This window comes from Aspergillus fijiensis (assembly GCF_003184825.1).
Source record: "Aspergillus fijiensis CBS 313.89 unplaced genomic scaffold BO72scaffold_66, whole genome shotgun sequence".
NCBI classification, from domain to species: Eukaryota; Fungi; Ascomycota; class Eurotiomycetes; order Eurotiales; family Aspergillaceae; genus Aspergillus; species Aspergillus fijiensis.
The window spans coordinates 25860-42844 of NW_024469042.1; the positions used below are offsets into that span (position 1 = coordinate 25860).

At 52.5% G+C, this 16985-nt stretch overlaps 4 protein-coding genes across 4 annotated transcripts; 3 read left to right on the forward strand and 1 right to left on the reverse strand.

Annotated features, from left to right (window-relative positions):
* Positions 1-506: 506 nt before the first annotated feature.
* On the forward strand, positions 507-2294 carry BO72DRAFT_388229 (putative ubiquitin conjugating enzyme E2; the record flags this gene model as incomplete). Its single annotated transcript, XM_040941708.1, has 5 exons — positions 507-830; positions 906-1284; positions 1384-1594; positions 1718-1880; positions 2028-2294. Coding segments are annotated over 5 exons (1344 nt in total), but the record flags the coding sequence as incomplete, so codon positions are not given.
* Positions 2295-2702: 408 nt separating this feature from the next.
* Positions 2703-7607, reverse strand: ssdA (mRNA-binding translational repressor SSD1). The gene is made up of 4 exons (XM_040940051.1): positions 7411-7607; positions 4699-7311; positions 4258-4617; positions 2703-4200 (listed from the first exon to the last, which is right to left on the reverse strand). The coding sequence occupies exons 2-4, from the start codon at positions 7228-7230 to the stop codon at positions 3112-3114; spliced, it is 3981 nt and encodes a 1326-aa protein (XP_040796941.1). The 5' UTR covers positions 7231-7311; positions 7411-7607; the 3' UTR covers positions 2703-3111.
* Positions 7608-10917: 3310 nt separating this feature from the next.
* Positions 10918-13147, forward strand: BO72DRAFT_253067 (putative RNA export mediator Gle1). Its single transcript, XM_040940054.1, has 3 exons — positions 10918-11081; positions 11152-12205; positions 12270-13147. Exons 2-3 carry the CDS (start codon positions 11402-11404, stop codon positions 13038-13040), a joined length of 1575 nt encoding a protein of 524 aa, XP_040796942.1. The 5' UTR covers positions 10918-11081; positions 11152-11401; the 3' UTR covers positions 13041-13147.
* A 942-nt stretch (positions 13148-14089) lies between these two features.
* Positions 14090-16206, forward strand: BO72DRAFT_252888 (F-box protein). Its single transcript, XM_040940052.1, has one exon. It carries the CDS (start codon positions 14241-14243, stop codon positions 16002-16004), a length of 1764 nt encoding a protein of 587 aa, XP_040796943.1. The 5' UTR covers positions 14090-14240; the 3' UTR covers positions 16005-16206.
* The last annotated feature ends 779 nt before the right edge of the window (positions 16207-16985 follow it).

Below are 16985 nucleotides of genomic sequence, written 5' to 3' on the forward strand. Positions count from 1 at the left end.
TCCTAAAACGCGCGGAACACGCGAAACACACGTGACTGCCTGGTGTGCGGGCGCGTTGTTTTGAGACCCAGCCGGGCTTAGTGCCGTCGCTCAGCTTCACTAAACATCATCAAAACAAATGAGCTGTCGGGTCGTCGCTGGAGTGACTACTTCACTAGTGAGCTTATACAAAAGTACTACTCCGTACTAGGTGTCACAACATTAACTACTAATCGCTCTTGCTGAGAAAGAAAACTCCGAAACAGTTCCATTCTCAGAGGTCTAGACATCAGTGACACCTGGTGCTAGCTAGTTCGACACCTGACTTTCACCTAGCTCTTTTTTCCTAAGGACCCTTGTCTTGTGAGATCGTCTTATCTTCTTTCCATATATCGTATCACTACAATTGTGTTCGACTTTTCAGAAAGCCACACAAAAAGCAGGCAGGATGGTAAGTTGTTGATTTTACCAATTGCAATTTTACTTTTGGGATATCAGTTTAAGCTAACGGATTTCGAAAGGTTTCAGCGAGCATCCGCCGTCTCGCAGCGGACCATGCTGCATTGCATGAGGAGCTGCCGCCTAACTACCTCTTCCCTCCCGATGATGCCAACGCCGACGATTTGACGCAATTCACCGCGCTCCTAGCTGGTCCACAGGGCACCCCCTACTCACAGGGACTATGGCGACTACATCTAAAGATGCCGGAGGATTACCCCAAGAGTCCTCCCAAGGCGACCTTCAAGACTCGCATCTGGCATCCGAATGTGGAGGAACTGACGGGAGCTGTCTGCGTGGATACTCTGAAGCGAGACTGGAAGTCTACGCTGACGTTGAAGGATGTGCTGATCGTAAGCTACCCTCCAACCCCATCACCACGATAACCGCAATCGAGGATCTCTAACCCGAATGCTCCGCACGTGTAGACAATCTCCTGTCTGCTGATCTACCCGAACCCCGACTCCGCACTCAACGCCGCCTCCGGCTCCCTCCTGCAAGAAAACTACGAAGCCTTCGCCCGTCAAGCCAAGCTGATGACCTCAATTCATGCTCCCGTCCCCGACGATCTCAAGAGCGCAGTCGCCGAAGCGAAACTGCGGGGTGAAGACGCCGGCACCACGATCCCGGTCGAGCAGGACGAACCCCGCACCCTAAGGCCACGCAAAGGAACCAGAATCACGTCCGTGACGATGAAGAAACGGACAACTCGGAAGACCAGCGCGATGAATACACCCGAATCAGAATCTAGCACAACTCCTCTGACAGTCTCAGCAGCTGCGCCAACGCCGTCGTTCAGCCAGACCAGTTTACCCAAACCCTCTCTAGCCCTCACAACCGATCACCTCACCCACCGCGAAAAAGACCTCCGTCACCAGGATCACCTTCAACAACAAACGCATTCAGCTCCCAACAACGAAGGAAACAATGGTGAAGATGAGACCCCCTCCGACTCCGAATCCTCCAACGCCAGCAAAGAGAACGACCCTTCGCTATCTCCTTCCCCAGTCCGCCACCGCCCACCCCCAACCCTCCGCAAAAACATCCACGGTAAACGTCCCCTCTCCGTCCTAACGCTACCAATGGACATGGACGACGAGGACGAGGACGACGACCAGTACGACCCCGATCCCGAAATCACCCCCAACCCCTCGGCTTCAGATCAGAACATCGCCGCCAACCAAACAAGATCAACATCACCATCCAGCTCTCCCACCTTATCCTACTACAAACACCCCAGCAAAACCCACCCTCTCCCCACAAGAGACAGAGAAAGCGAGAAAGATCACTCCCCCTCCTCCCCCGAACAACCCCGCAACAAGTCCCCCAAACTCTCCATTCCCAAACGAGGCGCCTCCCCCATGAAAGGCGTCAACGCCTCCGGCCGCATCCGCGACGATGTCGTAGCCTCTACCCCTGCGACGGCAGCAGCAGCAGCAGCGACAGTCGACCTCCAGATCTTCGAGGACCCGTCCTCGTCCCCGGGCTCGGACGACGAGGAAACCCGCCGCCGACGGAGTGGGGACGGCAAGGAGAACCCCCTGTCCAAGAGTTTTCTCGCCTCCGCTTCATCGTCCCTCTTCCCTGGGAAATCATCCCACCAATATCCCCCGCTCGCGGAACTGGGGCCTTCTACTACTACTATTACTGCTGCTAATACGACGGGCACTATGTCTTCTCGACGTGCCGTCTCCGCGTCCGTCCCTTCAACTTCGAAACCGCTCCGGTCCATGACATTGGGCGCGAGGAAGGTGTCGGCGTCGGCTGGCGGGACGGGAAAGAAAGTGAAGCCGAGGATTGGGATCCGGCGGTTGTAACCTCTGTGCCTTTTCCTTTCTCTTCACTTCTTGTTTTGAGGTTGTTAGCATCATGTTCATTGCGGAGTTGGTTTTACGAGACTGTTGGGATGGGTTTTGGTTGTGAGGATTCTTTAGCCTGGCGTTTAGTATGTTTGGATTGGTATAAGTACACCCCGACCCGCATGTGATAGGCTGTACCTGTTTAGGTAGTCCGCTTGTAAGACGTATGCAAAACTCAAGGAATCTACCGCAACCATCACTTAGCGTAAAACTGTTGACCTCATCGCTTGGCTACAATTGTACCTCGGAGGATTTATCAGTGTTCTGAAACATGTGCTGTTTGAAACTATGCAATATCTAATGATGAATTCACAAAATTTGCCGAGACAATTGAGCTTGACTGGCTTTCGATCTGGCCGAGATAAGTACCCCCTCTCGTCACGTCACATTAGATCAGGCATCTAGCCCTCGGATCTTCATGATCGGCAAGACGTAAAGATAACCCTCCATCACCACGAAGGTTCACATTTCGATCTCCTTGAGTCAGGTCCACACGAGGCCCTACTGCAAAGTCTCAAGTTAGGCTTGCCCCTGTTTCCCAGGAAGAGCTTCAGACATTATAAGAAAAAATAACACGCTAGGCTGATAAAAGCTATACGACCATGAGCATGAGGTGGTGCCTCGCTCAGCTGACGGAAGACAATCAAACTGGACGACCACCATCAGACAGCCACCCTAACAATCCGCTAAGCAAAGGTCAAATCTGTACTGTAAACATGTAAAACACATCCAGAGAAGACAAATGATGCACGGCCCCTATTACAGCGCGTAGGGGTTAACAGAGCGGATAGTAAGGCATCTGTGTCGCGGTTAGCTTGGGGACTCGACTGAGAAGAAACGGTGACCGAGGAGAAACATACGGTGGGCTCTTGCTCAAGTCAGTCTTTAGGATGATGGGCACCCGAGACATCTCGGTGACATCCTGAATGTACTCTCCATCCTCCTCTCTGAGCTTGAACAGCCGGAGATACTTCTCCTTGTTCGTCAACTTAGCTTCAGGAGCATCGCCACTGATAGTCGCAATCTTGGGGTCAGAACGTGTCCGATGAGGCGCCTGAGGGAGATGACCATTGCGAGTAGGCGAAGGTGGCATGCTCTGGGTGGAACGGTCGACAGCGGAGTTCAATGAAACACCCGCAGCCATCTCGGTGACTTCGGAAACGTCGTCATCGTCGTCGAATAAAGCGTCCACGTCATCATGCGACATGGTGCCAGTCTCGGTCTGTCTACGGATGGCTTCTTCGCGCTCGCGAGCACGCTCACGTGCAGCCTCAGCTTCGCGGGCAGCAGCAGCAGCTTGAGCAGCGCGAGAGTTGGCAGGCTTCGGCCGCTCGTCTTCAGGGATATAAGCAGAGGATGGCACTCCCTTCTCCCAGTAAAGCTCCAGCACACGCGACTCCTTGCGGAATTCGGCCTTCTTCAAAGGCAGCTGATCGCAGTGGACACGCTTCTCAAATCCATATTCTGGGATGAGAACATCGAAGGCAGACTCATAAACACAGAGAACGATACCCTCGCTAATGAGATCACCGCCATGCTCTTGGCGGATTTTATCCATACTTCTGCAGGCCTCGATGTGAACACTTTGCTCCTGGGCATTGTGTGCGGAGTCCTTCTTGTTGTTGCAAAGATCGGCAGTCTTGTTCAGCGACTCCAGATCCTCCGAAAGCTCAATAGCACCGTTGGACAGAACAGCCTCTAGCTGACGATGAACGAGCATATCCGCATAACGGCGAGATGGGTTGGTGAAGTGTGTATATACTGGCAAATTAAGTGTATAGTGTTGTCGCTGGTCGTCAGATGTGCTGCCAGCCACGTAGTACTTGGCACGTTGCATGGACTTCATAAGAAGCGTTTCCATACCCTACTACTGTCAGTAACGAAGTTTCATATATTCGACAGGAAGGGTGAGTCTTCTGACCTTGCGCAAATCATCATCTTGGACCTTGCAGAGACTGCTCTGCAGGGTCCCGCTGCTGGTTGGGTCCAAGCCGAACCCAAGTCTATTCATGCGTTCAACGAAAAGCTGAAGACGACGGGCGTTGGGTGGGGTTTGGCGGCGGAGAAAAGCCCTATCCGGCAAAGCAGCGGCCAAGCGACGGGCTACCAAGGAATCGGCTTTGAAGCTGAGTTCTTCAACCATCTCACGGACAGGAGAGGAGTCGAAGATATTACCCTCAACGGGCACGTTCTCGTCATCGAGCTGGTACAAAAGGCGGAGGGGAGGGATTTGTGAAATCCGATTGCCGAATCTAGCCTCCTTGAATCGTGAAGTGACAGCCTAGTTACAAGATACCATTAGCTCAGCCGCTCAGCCAACATTAGACGAGATACTGCGGGTCGAGTTCACGAGATCACTTACATAAAGGGCTCTGATAGTGTCAGCGGCGACACCGGGAGCGGCAACGTTTGATGTTCCCTGAAGAATGGAATTGACATCATCATAGCTGAGGCGACCGGAACTCTTGATGATGGTCTTGCCGATCCAAACGTCATCCTCGATAGCACCTGTTTCTGGGTTGGCTTTGATAATGACACTGACTGTCAACCGATCCTCGCCTGGCAGCAGGGCACACAGTTCAGTAGATACGCGGGTGGGGAGCATGTTCACAAGTCTGTTCATGAGGTAAACAGCCGTGCCTCGCTTCTTGGCCTCCCGATCAACAAGGGAGTTGGCTTTGACGAAGTGAGCGATATCTGTGACATGGATACCAATCTCCACCTTGCCATCCGCAAGAGGCTTGATGTGGTACGCATTGTCAATCTGCTTGGCTCCGGTAGGATTGATGGTGAAAGTCGTCTCCTGGCGCAGGTCCCGACGGGAGGCGAGCAGAGCGTCACCCTCACTGGCGACCGACCAGTCTTCCCAACCGATACTCTTGAGAACAGCGTCGGAGAATTCGTCTCCACCGAAGTTGTTGTCCCGCAGCAGAGCTTCGGTCTCCACCTTCAAGTCGCCCATCTCGCCAAGCTGTTCGACAAGGGTACCAAAGGGGTGCAGAGATGTGATTGGCCATCGCTTAATGCATGCAACAAAGATTCGATTGGCGTACTCCTGGTGTTTTTCAACAAAGTCGCGAGGAGCCTGTTCGGTGGGGATGGCGATCAGAGGAACACGTTTATCGGTGGGCTTGAACCACACGATCTTGGGCTTATCCTGCTGGCGGTCCTGCTGTTGGCGACCGTGACCACCATCTCTGGCGAGTCGCTCGGCCTCCTGCTTCTCCTTCGTCGCCTGGCTACTGGGACGAAGGAGGCCCAATGTTCCCGAGAACATTTGTCCTGCAATACGCTCAATGACGGCGACGACGTGTCCCGCATAGAGGGGCTTCTGCTCGTCACTGATCTCATCTTCCTCAACCAGGAGAAGACTCTGACCCTCAACCTCGACATCATCGTTCTTCTTTTGGGTTGGTCGCTGTCGGAGACTGCCACGGCGACGGATACTGCCGTCGGGGCCGACCTCCTGGCGGTCGCCGTTGGCGCCGGAATCAGATCGAGACAGCTTGTCATTTCCAGCATTGCTACCGGAACGGGCGTCTGTGATGTCCTTGCGCTTCTTCTTTTCCTCCTTTTCTTTCTTCTGAGCCCACACCTCATCTACATCCAAAAGCTCGATTGCAACATAGTCTCCCTCAAGAGCACGGTTACGATCCTTGCTTCCACAGATGAAGATATCGGCATCTAGGTCTGGTGTGGTGACGTAGGCGTCGGAACGATTCTTCTTGTTTACACGGAGGATACCAGCGACCAACTGGCCATTGCTCAAGAGAGCAGGAAGGTTTGCCTGAGGCAGATAAGGAGTGAAGAGGGTCTTCCGCTGCTGCTGCTGTTGTTGCTGCTGCTGTTGAGCAGAAAGCTGCGGCGGAGCGTGCTGACTAGCCTGAAGCCCAAGGCCCTGGCCGCTGAGCTGTCCATTCTGTTGCAGGGCCTGGAGCTGGGCAAGTTGCAGGGGGTTCAGTTGTTGTTGGCCACCAAACATCTGCGGAGCCATCATGACCTGGCCTTGTGGCAGTTGAATGAGCTGGGGCTGTGCAGGGTATTGGAACTGCCCAATGGAACCAATCGACTGGTTCATGGATGCACGAGCACGATGTCCAGGCTGGAAGCCACTGCCTTGCTGTCCAAAGCTCTTCTGTTGATCCTGGCTTTGAGCTTGGTTATTAGGCTGGCGCCAGTTGCTATCAAAGTTCCTTGATCCAGACCGAGCGTGACCGGGCTGGCTGCCACGACGTTGATTATCAGAACCACTGTCATTAGAAGCAGGGAACTGGAAGCCACCGGCGCCGCGACCCGACAGAGAGCCTCGGTTTCCACCCACAGCCATTGACTGACTACGACCATGACCGCCAGCACGGATGTTACCGGCTCGATGCATACCTAGACCTTGGGGAGCCTGTGTAGCGGGTGGGGTTGACTTGCCGTCTGAGCTCTGCGCAGCATCAGAGGAATCGCCAGAGGGAGCGGGAAACTGGAAACCAGATGCCGTCCTTTTCTGTTGCGCAAGCTCAGCGGCCTTTTTGGCTTCAGGAAGTGCAAGCGAGTGACGTCTCTGATGACCACCGCCACCAGGAGGACCTCTTTGGCCACGCCCGTGACCTCCATTCTCATTCTTTGGCTGATGGCTCTGTTGTTGGTTATAGTCCGAGTATCCCGACGCTCCTGAGGATGGAGCTGGCGGAGGTCCCATTCCCAAACCGGGAAGAGCCGACTGATTCCGTCGATGCGAATGCTGGGCAGGTGCGTTCAATCCGACGCCAAGTTGTTGCTGAGCCAGTTGCGGAAACTGGAAGGCATTGATCTGCGGGGAAACTCCTCCCATGGAAGCCCCGCTTTGCAGAGAGGGAGAGAATGCCGAAACTTGACCCAGCTGCTGTGGTTGTAACAGACCCATGTTGACATATTGCTGATGCGTAGCTGCGATCTGTTGTTGTTGCTGCTGAAGCAGCTCAATCTGTTGCTGAATGGCCAATTGCTCCACTTTGATGATGAGAACATTAGTATGTGTGAATCAGGAGAAGATAAAGGTGTTAAGAAGAAGATCGAACACAAGGGGAGGCCACAGGAGACTTACTCATGAGGGGTGTGAGCTCCGAGGGACTTCTTCTGTGGGCGATGTGAAGCTTGCGCCCTGCGGGGCCGGGGACACCGGATTGACCCTGTTGATCCATGTTTTCTTGATGAATAGATCACCGGTTGATTTGTTTCTGGAGGAAGGCGTCTGTTGTGAATCGGCTCGCTGTGGCGAAGAGAGTGTTGAAGCGATGGACTAACGCTGGTGAGCAAATAGGGGGGGGAAGCCGATCGGAGGCCGTCTAGAACGACGACTGAGAAATGTTGCGGTAAACTAGAAGGGAGAACGATAGGTCAGCTGGCTGAGAGAAAGAGACATTACGAGGAGAAAGTCCAGCAATGGAATATTGGTGGCAGACAAAGGAAAAAACTAGGTGATGAGGAAAGAGGCGGAAGGAGGGGGAGCTTCTGTGGGCAAACGGGAAGCTGCGATTACCCCATACCAGAAGTGACATCAACCAAGGTACAGCTGGGAACGAAGCGAGGCGAACCGGGGAGAGAATGTGGAGGCAACAGAACCCAGCCCGACAAGCTCATGGGAGAAAAGTGATTGAGAACGCAGCAGCTTTGACTACCTGAGGAGCTTCGATGCTTACCTGGTTTAACGATTGTCCAACTTTTGTGGGGTGAGGGAGTTTTTGGTTGGATGCAAATTAATCCTGGAGAGAATTTGCTTTCGCACTTCTCCTTAATTTTTTGCACGGGAGCGGGAGACAGCCGGTTGACTTCAAGAACGAGACGCGGTAACCCGACGAGATCGAGAAAGAAGCAGGGAGTACCAAGAAGCCAAAGAAGCAAAACCAATATATTCAGAGAGAAAGCAAGGTCGCGATGGGGGGGGAAAAGGACACCGTGCGGGGCCCGATGAGGGACAAGGCCTCGATTGACGGCAAGAACCGAAAGAGAGGAATGAAGCTCGACTAATCAAGCAGGAGGCAGAGGATGACTTGAATTTTTGAAATTTGTGGGGTTATGATAGAAGAAAGAGAGAGAAGACTGAAGAAGGGGAAAAGGAAGAAGAGGAGAAAGGAAGAAGAAGAAGAAGAGGAGGGGAAAGAGAAAAGGGAAAGAGAAGCACCGAGTTCAAGCGGATGTTTGGGAGCTATCGTCGGTCAAGCAAGCCAAAGGAGAGAGTGGAGTTGGTCCCCTTCTGCCAACTGACTTGCATATATTGTTATTTTCCTCCTCTGCAACGGGCAAAGCTCGTTTGTTCTTCCTGTTTCTTCAGCGAACAGGAGTTTTTCTCGACGATTGGAGTGATGGGATTGATTGATTGGGGTTCTGTCTGTTGAGATGATGTTACGGAAGAGAACGGAGTCTCTTCTCTATTTGGTGGCAGAAAAGGGGGGGAAGACAACCCAAGTATTTCTTGCACCACAACGCTGCTGAGCTGACGTCTTTTCCGACGATGAGGCACAAAAACAGTCTGGTTATTTCAAAACAGATGTGTTCTTGAAGTTCAGCAAAGTCGACCTGCACACGACGAGGTGGGTTTTATCTGACAAAGAGAGAATGACAGATAAGCCAAGGCGATCAATGCTACCACCAGAGGACTGGTGGATAACCTGAAGGAATGATCAGGAAAGGCAAGAGTAAAGAGGGAGAGAGGGGAATAGGTGAAAGGAGGGAGGAGGAGGAAAGAAGCGATAAGAGGAGAGGAGGGTGAGGGGAGTGAAATAAAAAGAGAAGACAAGGTAGAAGAAAGAAGAAGATATGGGGGGAGGTGGGGGGGAGGGGGAGAAAAGTGAAGATGAAGAGAGAGTGAGGAGAGAGAGACAGAGGAAGCGTGACGGAGATCCGTTTAGTGTCGCTATTAGTAGTCATAACCTGGCCAGGTTGCAGACCCTGTAAGGATACTACCGCGAACAATACCAGACAATGTGAATAAGTTGGAGTCACAAACAGATTACTGTTCTTACTGTTCCAAAAGTCAATCGGATCTCACGTTCCAAAGTGGATTTGACTGAGTCGACTCGGAGGGTACATACTGTATGTACAATGTACAATAGGTGAATGATATCGGAGTTCTCACAGTCTGCTGTGGGGGGAAAGGATCCAGAAACTATAGGATGGTAGTAGTTATAGCTATGATGGGTTTATTGACATGCACGCAGTCAGTCTGAATTCAATGTGAGAGAGAATCAAGATGACATGGTGTTTCAATTGACTTTCATTACTACCTGGGTTGGCTATGTGTAAGAAGCTCAGCTACCACAGCATCCGATCAGTGATGGAATAAACTTGTCACTAAACCAGAAGGTTACCATACTTGGAGCTCGACAGGGTCTGGTTCCATTACAGCTCTGGTTCTCGGCCTGTCACTGACCTCGCCACTCTTGCCACTTGGAGTCGAGCTTCCATCTACGGATGAATCGCTTGTTTGGCTACGTATGCCTCTTCTTTCATACACAGACGTGTTGTCCTTCCAGTACGCTTGATATAAACTCACTCTGAAAGTCCATGTGTAGAATATTCAGGGGCAACATCCTTGATCGCAGGGACTGATGATCCGGCACCGGCATTAACTTATCGTTGAGTTCTCACTCTTCGGAGATGATCCACTGCGTGCACCGCGGCGCCTAAACTAGGCTCGGAGCCTATGGGGAATGGGGTTAGGGGATTGAGTGCGTGCGGTATGGCGGTAAGCTACCGCTTAGAGTCCCAGTGGACTCAAGTCACAGGTCACTAAGGCCTATCTTAACTTTTAGGCACATCAAGAATAGGGCTACCTGCATCTAGCATGTGGGAATTGCTTAGTGAACCCCGGATAGGAACTCATATTTCTCTACATCTCGGATCCCGACTGCATGGGTAGTAAGATCAGAGAATGATGACGAGAGCCAGCGAAACAATACCGATAACGGTTTGTCTGAATTTGGGGTCCGTTCCCCCTTAACTTTCTTTGAACTGACCGTCCTCAGCAGTGTGTTGGTTGGTGTTCTTGGTGTCTTAGTGAGGAGTGGGCGAGGTATCCAGCGGTATCGATACGCTCCCCGAAGAGTCGACTTGTCCAATAGTGGGCAGGCTGGAGGTCCACAGTACGAAACAGGCGGGGCTCTGGACAAGTCCATGGCCATGAGGTGCTGTTGGATGTGAGAGACAGATTAAATGGAGGCGTCGACATCTCCCTGACTGAGGAAGGGTGTCAGAAGTGAGCCAGGCCATAGTGGTAGTGAAAGGTCTTAAGGGATTGTTTCTCTTATCATCTCATCTGATCCAGCAGGAGATAAGTTGTGATCTGAATGCAGATCATCGTCGTCTGATTCATGATAATCGTGGTGTTTGCTCGACTCCGACCGAGGAACGGGGGGGAGGAGATGTGGGAACCGAGCGATCCAATGTTTAGCCAGGCGGTCTGGTGCAGTCGTAGACCACGGAGTACTGCCGTAGCCCCAGTCAACACAAAACGGTGATGCAGACCAGTTTGATGGGTTTGCATCTCCTGGTCACGATGACTCAGCACCGGAGCTCTGTTCTTCCCGCAAAACGTTCCGGAATGACAGGATCGTGTACCCAGCCATTGACATCGGCACCTCCATTCCTTTGTTTGCTTCTTCTCTGGCTGCCTATGCCGAGATTCCGCTCCCTACAGGTCAATTGACTGGGAAGAAGGCTTCTACAAAGCTTGATCCAGCTTGTCTGGGTAGGAACGCACTCCGCCATTGGTAGGAAGTATGTGAATATTTGGTACCGAGCCTACGCGCGAGATATCTGCTAATTGCCAATCTCTTGTGATGTTTAGGTCCAGCAAGTCGAGTGCTGTCCGCGTCTACGGAATTTCTCTCTACGCTCCTTTGCCAACGTTCACACATTGGCTGTTTTCATTTCATCCAATATCACTTGCCGGCGATTAGACGCCGATGTTGCTGACCTGGTTTCAAGCCACTCCGTCAACACTCTCTGGATCTGACAACTGAGTCGATTGTTTTCTTTTCACGTCTTTCGTTTGAGTTGTGAACAATCATTATCGAAACCCTACACCAATTTGCAACATGGGGCGCCTCAGCTATCCTCCCCAGGTGGATAGCCCCTCAAGACAACTCCTTCTCGATCTCACGCGCGACCTCGAGCAACTGAAGATTCACAATACGGAACTAAAGAAAGTCAAAGCCTACGAGCGTCGCTCCTTCTACGAAAGCCTCGATCGTCTGGACAGCGAGCGCGAAGCCCAGCATAACGCGGCCCTTGACAAAGTCGCGCAGTTACATGACCAGGTGTTAGAAGAAGCTGAAGAGACGCTACGCGCTCATCAACGAGCAGTTGAGGAGGAGATTCGTCGGAAGGAGGAAGAGGCGCGACGAGAGGCGGAACGTCTGGAGAAGGAGAGACAGGAAAAACAGCGACGGGAGCAAGAGGAGGCTGCCCGTCGAGAAGCCGAGCGCAAGGCTGCCGAGGAGGCCCGAAAGAAGGCAGAGGAGGAGGCAGAGCGCAAGAGGCTAGCGGCACAAGAGGAACAGGAGCGCAAGGAACGGGAACGACGCGCGGAGGAGGAGCGCAAAAAACAAGAAGAGGCAAGGAAGGCGGAACAAGAGGCTGCAGAGCGTCGGGCAGCAGAGGCACAGGAGGCTCAGGCAGAGAGGCAACGCCGGGTCGGTGGAGGCCGCTTGACGGAAGATGAAGTCAAGATTCACACCCGTTATGTGGAACTTCACCAGCACTTGAAGAAGTTCCGGCAATACCTCAGGAATGAAAGCAAGACGAATCCAGTCGTGAAGCAGAACATGGGTGATATTCGGCGATCCATCCAGAAGTGTGTTGGACAGCTCCGTGAGACTAAGGGAGGCAACAAAACACAGGTGAGGATTTACATCTTTCGCGCTGTGGTCTGGGGAACAAGCTAACCATATTGCTGCTGCTTAGATTCAGGAAATTCGGACAACGCTCGAAAAAGCCTCCTCTATCGCCGAACCGTCGGTGGATGTACGCCAATTCATGGCTTTCCCTCCGGCTGAAATCGCCGACTCCGATGATAACAAGGTCCCCGCGCTCCTGATTTACGCCCTCAACATCTTTTCCAAAGCCCTCATTGCTGGCCTCCTCCAGGAAGCCGGAATCAACATTGGACATGCAGAGCCGATCGGCATTGTGGCCGCACAGATTTTCTCGCTGGACGCTTTCGTCTACAAGGGCCACCACATGGTGGACATCCTCTTGGCGAAATACCGTGTCTTTTGCCCGGCGCTGTGGGGATTTTGCGGCAGCGAACAAACCGAAGGCGGGCGACGTGCCGTGGGATGGCGGCGGGATGGGCCGGACGGGCCTTGGCTCAGTGAACAAGCTCATGCCGAACGCATGACTGCTCTCGGGGCCGGCTATGCCGCCCTCACTCTGCGCAATTTCGGCAAAACCACGCGCAAGAACCCCTTCCCTAACACCATGTTCTGGCAATCGATGCACAAGATCTTGTCCATCCCCGTCGACCAGATCCAAGATACTCATATCACCCTCTTGACAGCTATGCTCAAGACCTCCGCCGAGCGGATCGTGGGTTTCTTTGGACACGTTGGACTGGCCTTAATGAGACTGGCGATAGTTGACCTTCCCAGCCAGCTTCCTAAAGAGACCATGAGTGTGAAACAGTTGAAACTACTCAAGGATCTCTACCAGCGAGAAAAGAACATCATCATATGAGCGACGGAAAGCTGAAGGAAATCTTCCAGCGACCTACAAGCTTCTTTGTGGGAAAAGTGTAGGTTACACACAGCCGGGGCTGTCAGTTCCCATCGACTACTGATGCTGTGCACACTCCCTGCAGAATGTGGCAGCTTACTGCACGAATCTTGACCGAGATTATCCCGAGTCTACGCCGTGATCGACCACATGCCAGACTGCCGCACCAGATATCTAGGACGCGCGCCTCTGGATCAGGTAGCGCAGGGTTCTACGATGTACTTGATCACTGGCGCCAGCCTGACTTTTTGATGTGCCGCCATTCCAGTCAGGACATTCCATTCCATTCATAAATGCCGGCTTGACCATTTGCATTGCAGGCAATCCTTTTAGGTTCATTAAACTTCAAATCTTCAAGGCGGGGCGACATTTAGCTATTTGAAGAATACTAGCGAAGAAGGTTAATTATACAAAGTGACATAATACCATTACCGGGTTCACACATTTACATTTGATCTGTGACGCAACGGAGGGCCATCCCGGCACGTACGACCACGACCAACCTTACGGCTGTAAGAAATCATCAAAAATAATCAAGAAATCATCAAAGAATCATCATCACTTTGTCGCACAGTTGTCCCAACCAATGGCGACCAGTTGGAACTTTTTGAGGGGGGAATCACCCGATGGAATCAAAGCCAGCCAGCCTTACCCACAATAATAATTAATGCCTACACAGTCACGCCACTTGATATCCATGTACCCTCCCAGTCCAGACCGACATACCCGTCATTCGGCCGGTTGGGACGTTGGCCAGAGCATGGAAATCGCTAGGTTGGACGATGGCCTGTTGTTTTCCGGTCGGCCCGTGTTGGGTGGTTTCCGAGTCGATCAATTCCGGTGGATCATCATTCATCATCTGCCATCTCACATCCCTTTCTCAACGGCCACTTCTATCATTATCTTCTCTTCTCGTACCTGATGACGCACGCGCTGCACACTGCTTCACTTTATGTCCACCTATGTCACACAAAAGGGGTACTCTGATCGACCTCTACCTTATCGGTGAATATCCCTACCATGTCGAACCATGTGTTTACAATCGAGCCGGTTTCCCGAGCTCTCTATATAAACTCGGATTTCTCGCCTAATGGAGTACGAGCTGGTTTTTGGACTCTCAAGATGGAATTCTTTCTCTTGACAATACCCCACTAGCACAATATGGCCACAAATCTACCAGTTGAGCTCATTTATTGCATTCTTGATTACCTCGATGTGGAAGACTACATCGCCGCTCGGGCAACCTGTCGAAAATGGCGGATGGCAGCCTCGACCTCGTCCATTATTCGGAACACCCTTCAGCAGGTCCCCGTCTCGCTGCCCTCTCGGACGGATCTCCTCGCAAAGGAGGATTGGAACAGCTACTTCTGTCAGATCGTCCGTCAGAATTTGCTGGGCTGTCGCAACCGCGTTCAGAGAACGCAGTCGAGGTGCGAGCTCCCTCCGGAATGCTCGCATTGTACGATATACGACATCTCTCGCGACGGCCGGAAGCTTGTGGCGCTGAAAGGCGCACGAGCGTTACTGTATAGCCGCTCAGACGCCGACGGCCCTTGGGAACTCCTCCGCTCCTCACCTTTGTACTCATTCTGGACATCCGTATGTCCTGCCGTGCTAGGCACATCACAGCATACAGAGCACCGCATCGCGCTGTCGTCGGACGGGCAGTTCCTCGCCGTCGGGCTGGACAAGACGATCCAGGTCTACAGCCTGCTCGGAGATCTGGACGGTCTCACCTCCCCTGCGCAGCATACCGTGAACCAGGAAAACAGATTCCTCCATCCGCCGCCTGCCAACTACGAGGAAACCAACGGCACGATCGAGAGCCTCGAATTTGCCGAGGACGACGCTCTACTGCGCGTCGCAATCGCTCAAGACACCACCGCTTTCCAACCGACCCGCGTGCGCTACCTGGGTAATCCAGACCGCAAGCCAGCAGGTCCTACCTCTCTCGCATACTGGCGTGCCACCATCAACCAAGTCTACCTCGACTCCGCCTCCATGGCCGGCACGCTCAGCCCCGGCGACAGGGACAAAGTCTCTCTCCGAGGCCTCCAGCTCCTGCCGCGGAGCTACCACCAGGCCCCGCAGCGGTCATCCACAGCCGAAGACGCCGCTCACCCATGGCGACGATATTTCACCGCATGCCTCCAAAGCACCACCAGCAGATCAAATGGCTACTGCATCGGCCAAATCGACACGTCTCCAACCCTCCCGTCCTCCGCACAAACAATAGCCATTCTCCGCTTCCTTCCCAGCCGGAAGAACCACCCGACAATGCCCCAAATCACCCCCTTCACCATCCCCTCAGACCTACCTACACCTTCCCCCACCACCGATCCCTCCAAACTCACCCCCACCCCCCAAACCAACATTTCAAGACATAAATCAACCTTCCAAACAACAGACAGCCACCACAAAACCACCACCCTCCACGCCGCCACGACCGCCAGATGGAACACCGCCAACCTCCCCACGGCGGCACCCACCACGGCAGCCCCACTCCTTGCAATCTCCCCGGACGCAAGCCTAATGTGCCTCTACGAGCCCGGCACAGGCCATTACTCCAGCATCGCCGGCGGCGGCGCAATTTACCTCTATAGCCTGCGGAACGGGGATCCGCCTGCCCGTCTTCTACAAACACAAACCACCCAACCTGAAACAGCACCACAAAACCCAACCCCAACCCCGGCCCCGACCCCCACATCCCAACTCCCCAACTTCCCCGACCCCGACCCCCAAATCCCAACCTGGTCCCTCCTCCTCGACATCACAGACGAGGACATCCAATCCATCCGCATCACGCCCCTCCCTCCCTCAGATAGCAAGCACCAGCAGCACCATCACACACAAACGCAAACCGAATACAGTATCACAGCCACAACAAGCGCCAACTCCAAACAGCTCCTCTCGTGGCAGATCTAATCACGCACATCAAGGGGCCATCACGCGAGCGAGCAAAAAAAAAAGAAAGAAAGAAAGAAAGAAAGAAAGAAAGAAAGAAAGAAAGAAAGAAAGAAAGAAAGAAAGAAAGCAAAGCACCCACCCAAAGAATCAGCAAGGCGTGAAGAAACCCCCTTCCACTTTCCACTTTCCCTGCCGCTTCCCGGGAAAGGAAGCCACAAGCAGAAAAGCAAGCTTGGCATGCGCAGAGGCATAGCAACCAAGGGTGTTAAGGATCTCTCCATTTCAGCGTCATAGTTCGGTTCGTCTGATTTCTAGAATGCTTACGTTCGAGCCTTGAGAGAAGATGAATATGATGTATTGCAGTACCGCTTGTGATGGGTAATACTGTTGTTAGTAATTGGGGGCTCCTGTATGGGTCTCCATGTTGATGATTTTACAATCACAATTACTGGGTAAGAGGGAGGAGGGAGGGACCTTACATTTCCTTCTGTGCTGGATTACTGTATACCAGGGGGAAAAAAAAAAGAGAGAGATCTACATTCTTCAGTACTACGCCCAAACACTAAGCCGAAGTTCCTGCACTCAAGCAAAAGAAGAAAGAGCGATGACGCCATACCCATCTGCAAAGGGCGGACTCCAGCCCGCTTGGCCCACTCGTTCACTCACTCACACATGAAAAGAACCCTGCAAAGCACTATGTACCCGCCAACTCATATCCTCATACAACCACCCAAAGCAAGCCACACTACGCAATGCTATACCTCTAGACAAACTCGAACCGGCAAACCGGAATTAAGATCAAGCAAAAGAAAATCAACTCTTGTGTACAGTACATACATATTTGCAGCAAAAGGTCTCAAATCAAATCAAATCAAATCAAGATGATAGGGGTGGTATCCAGTTCAGAGTTAGGACGCAAGAAAAAGAGAGAAATAGAAACACATTGGATATGGTATAATAAACGAAAGAATAAGAAGATGCGTCATCAAAGATATTTCT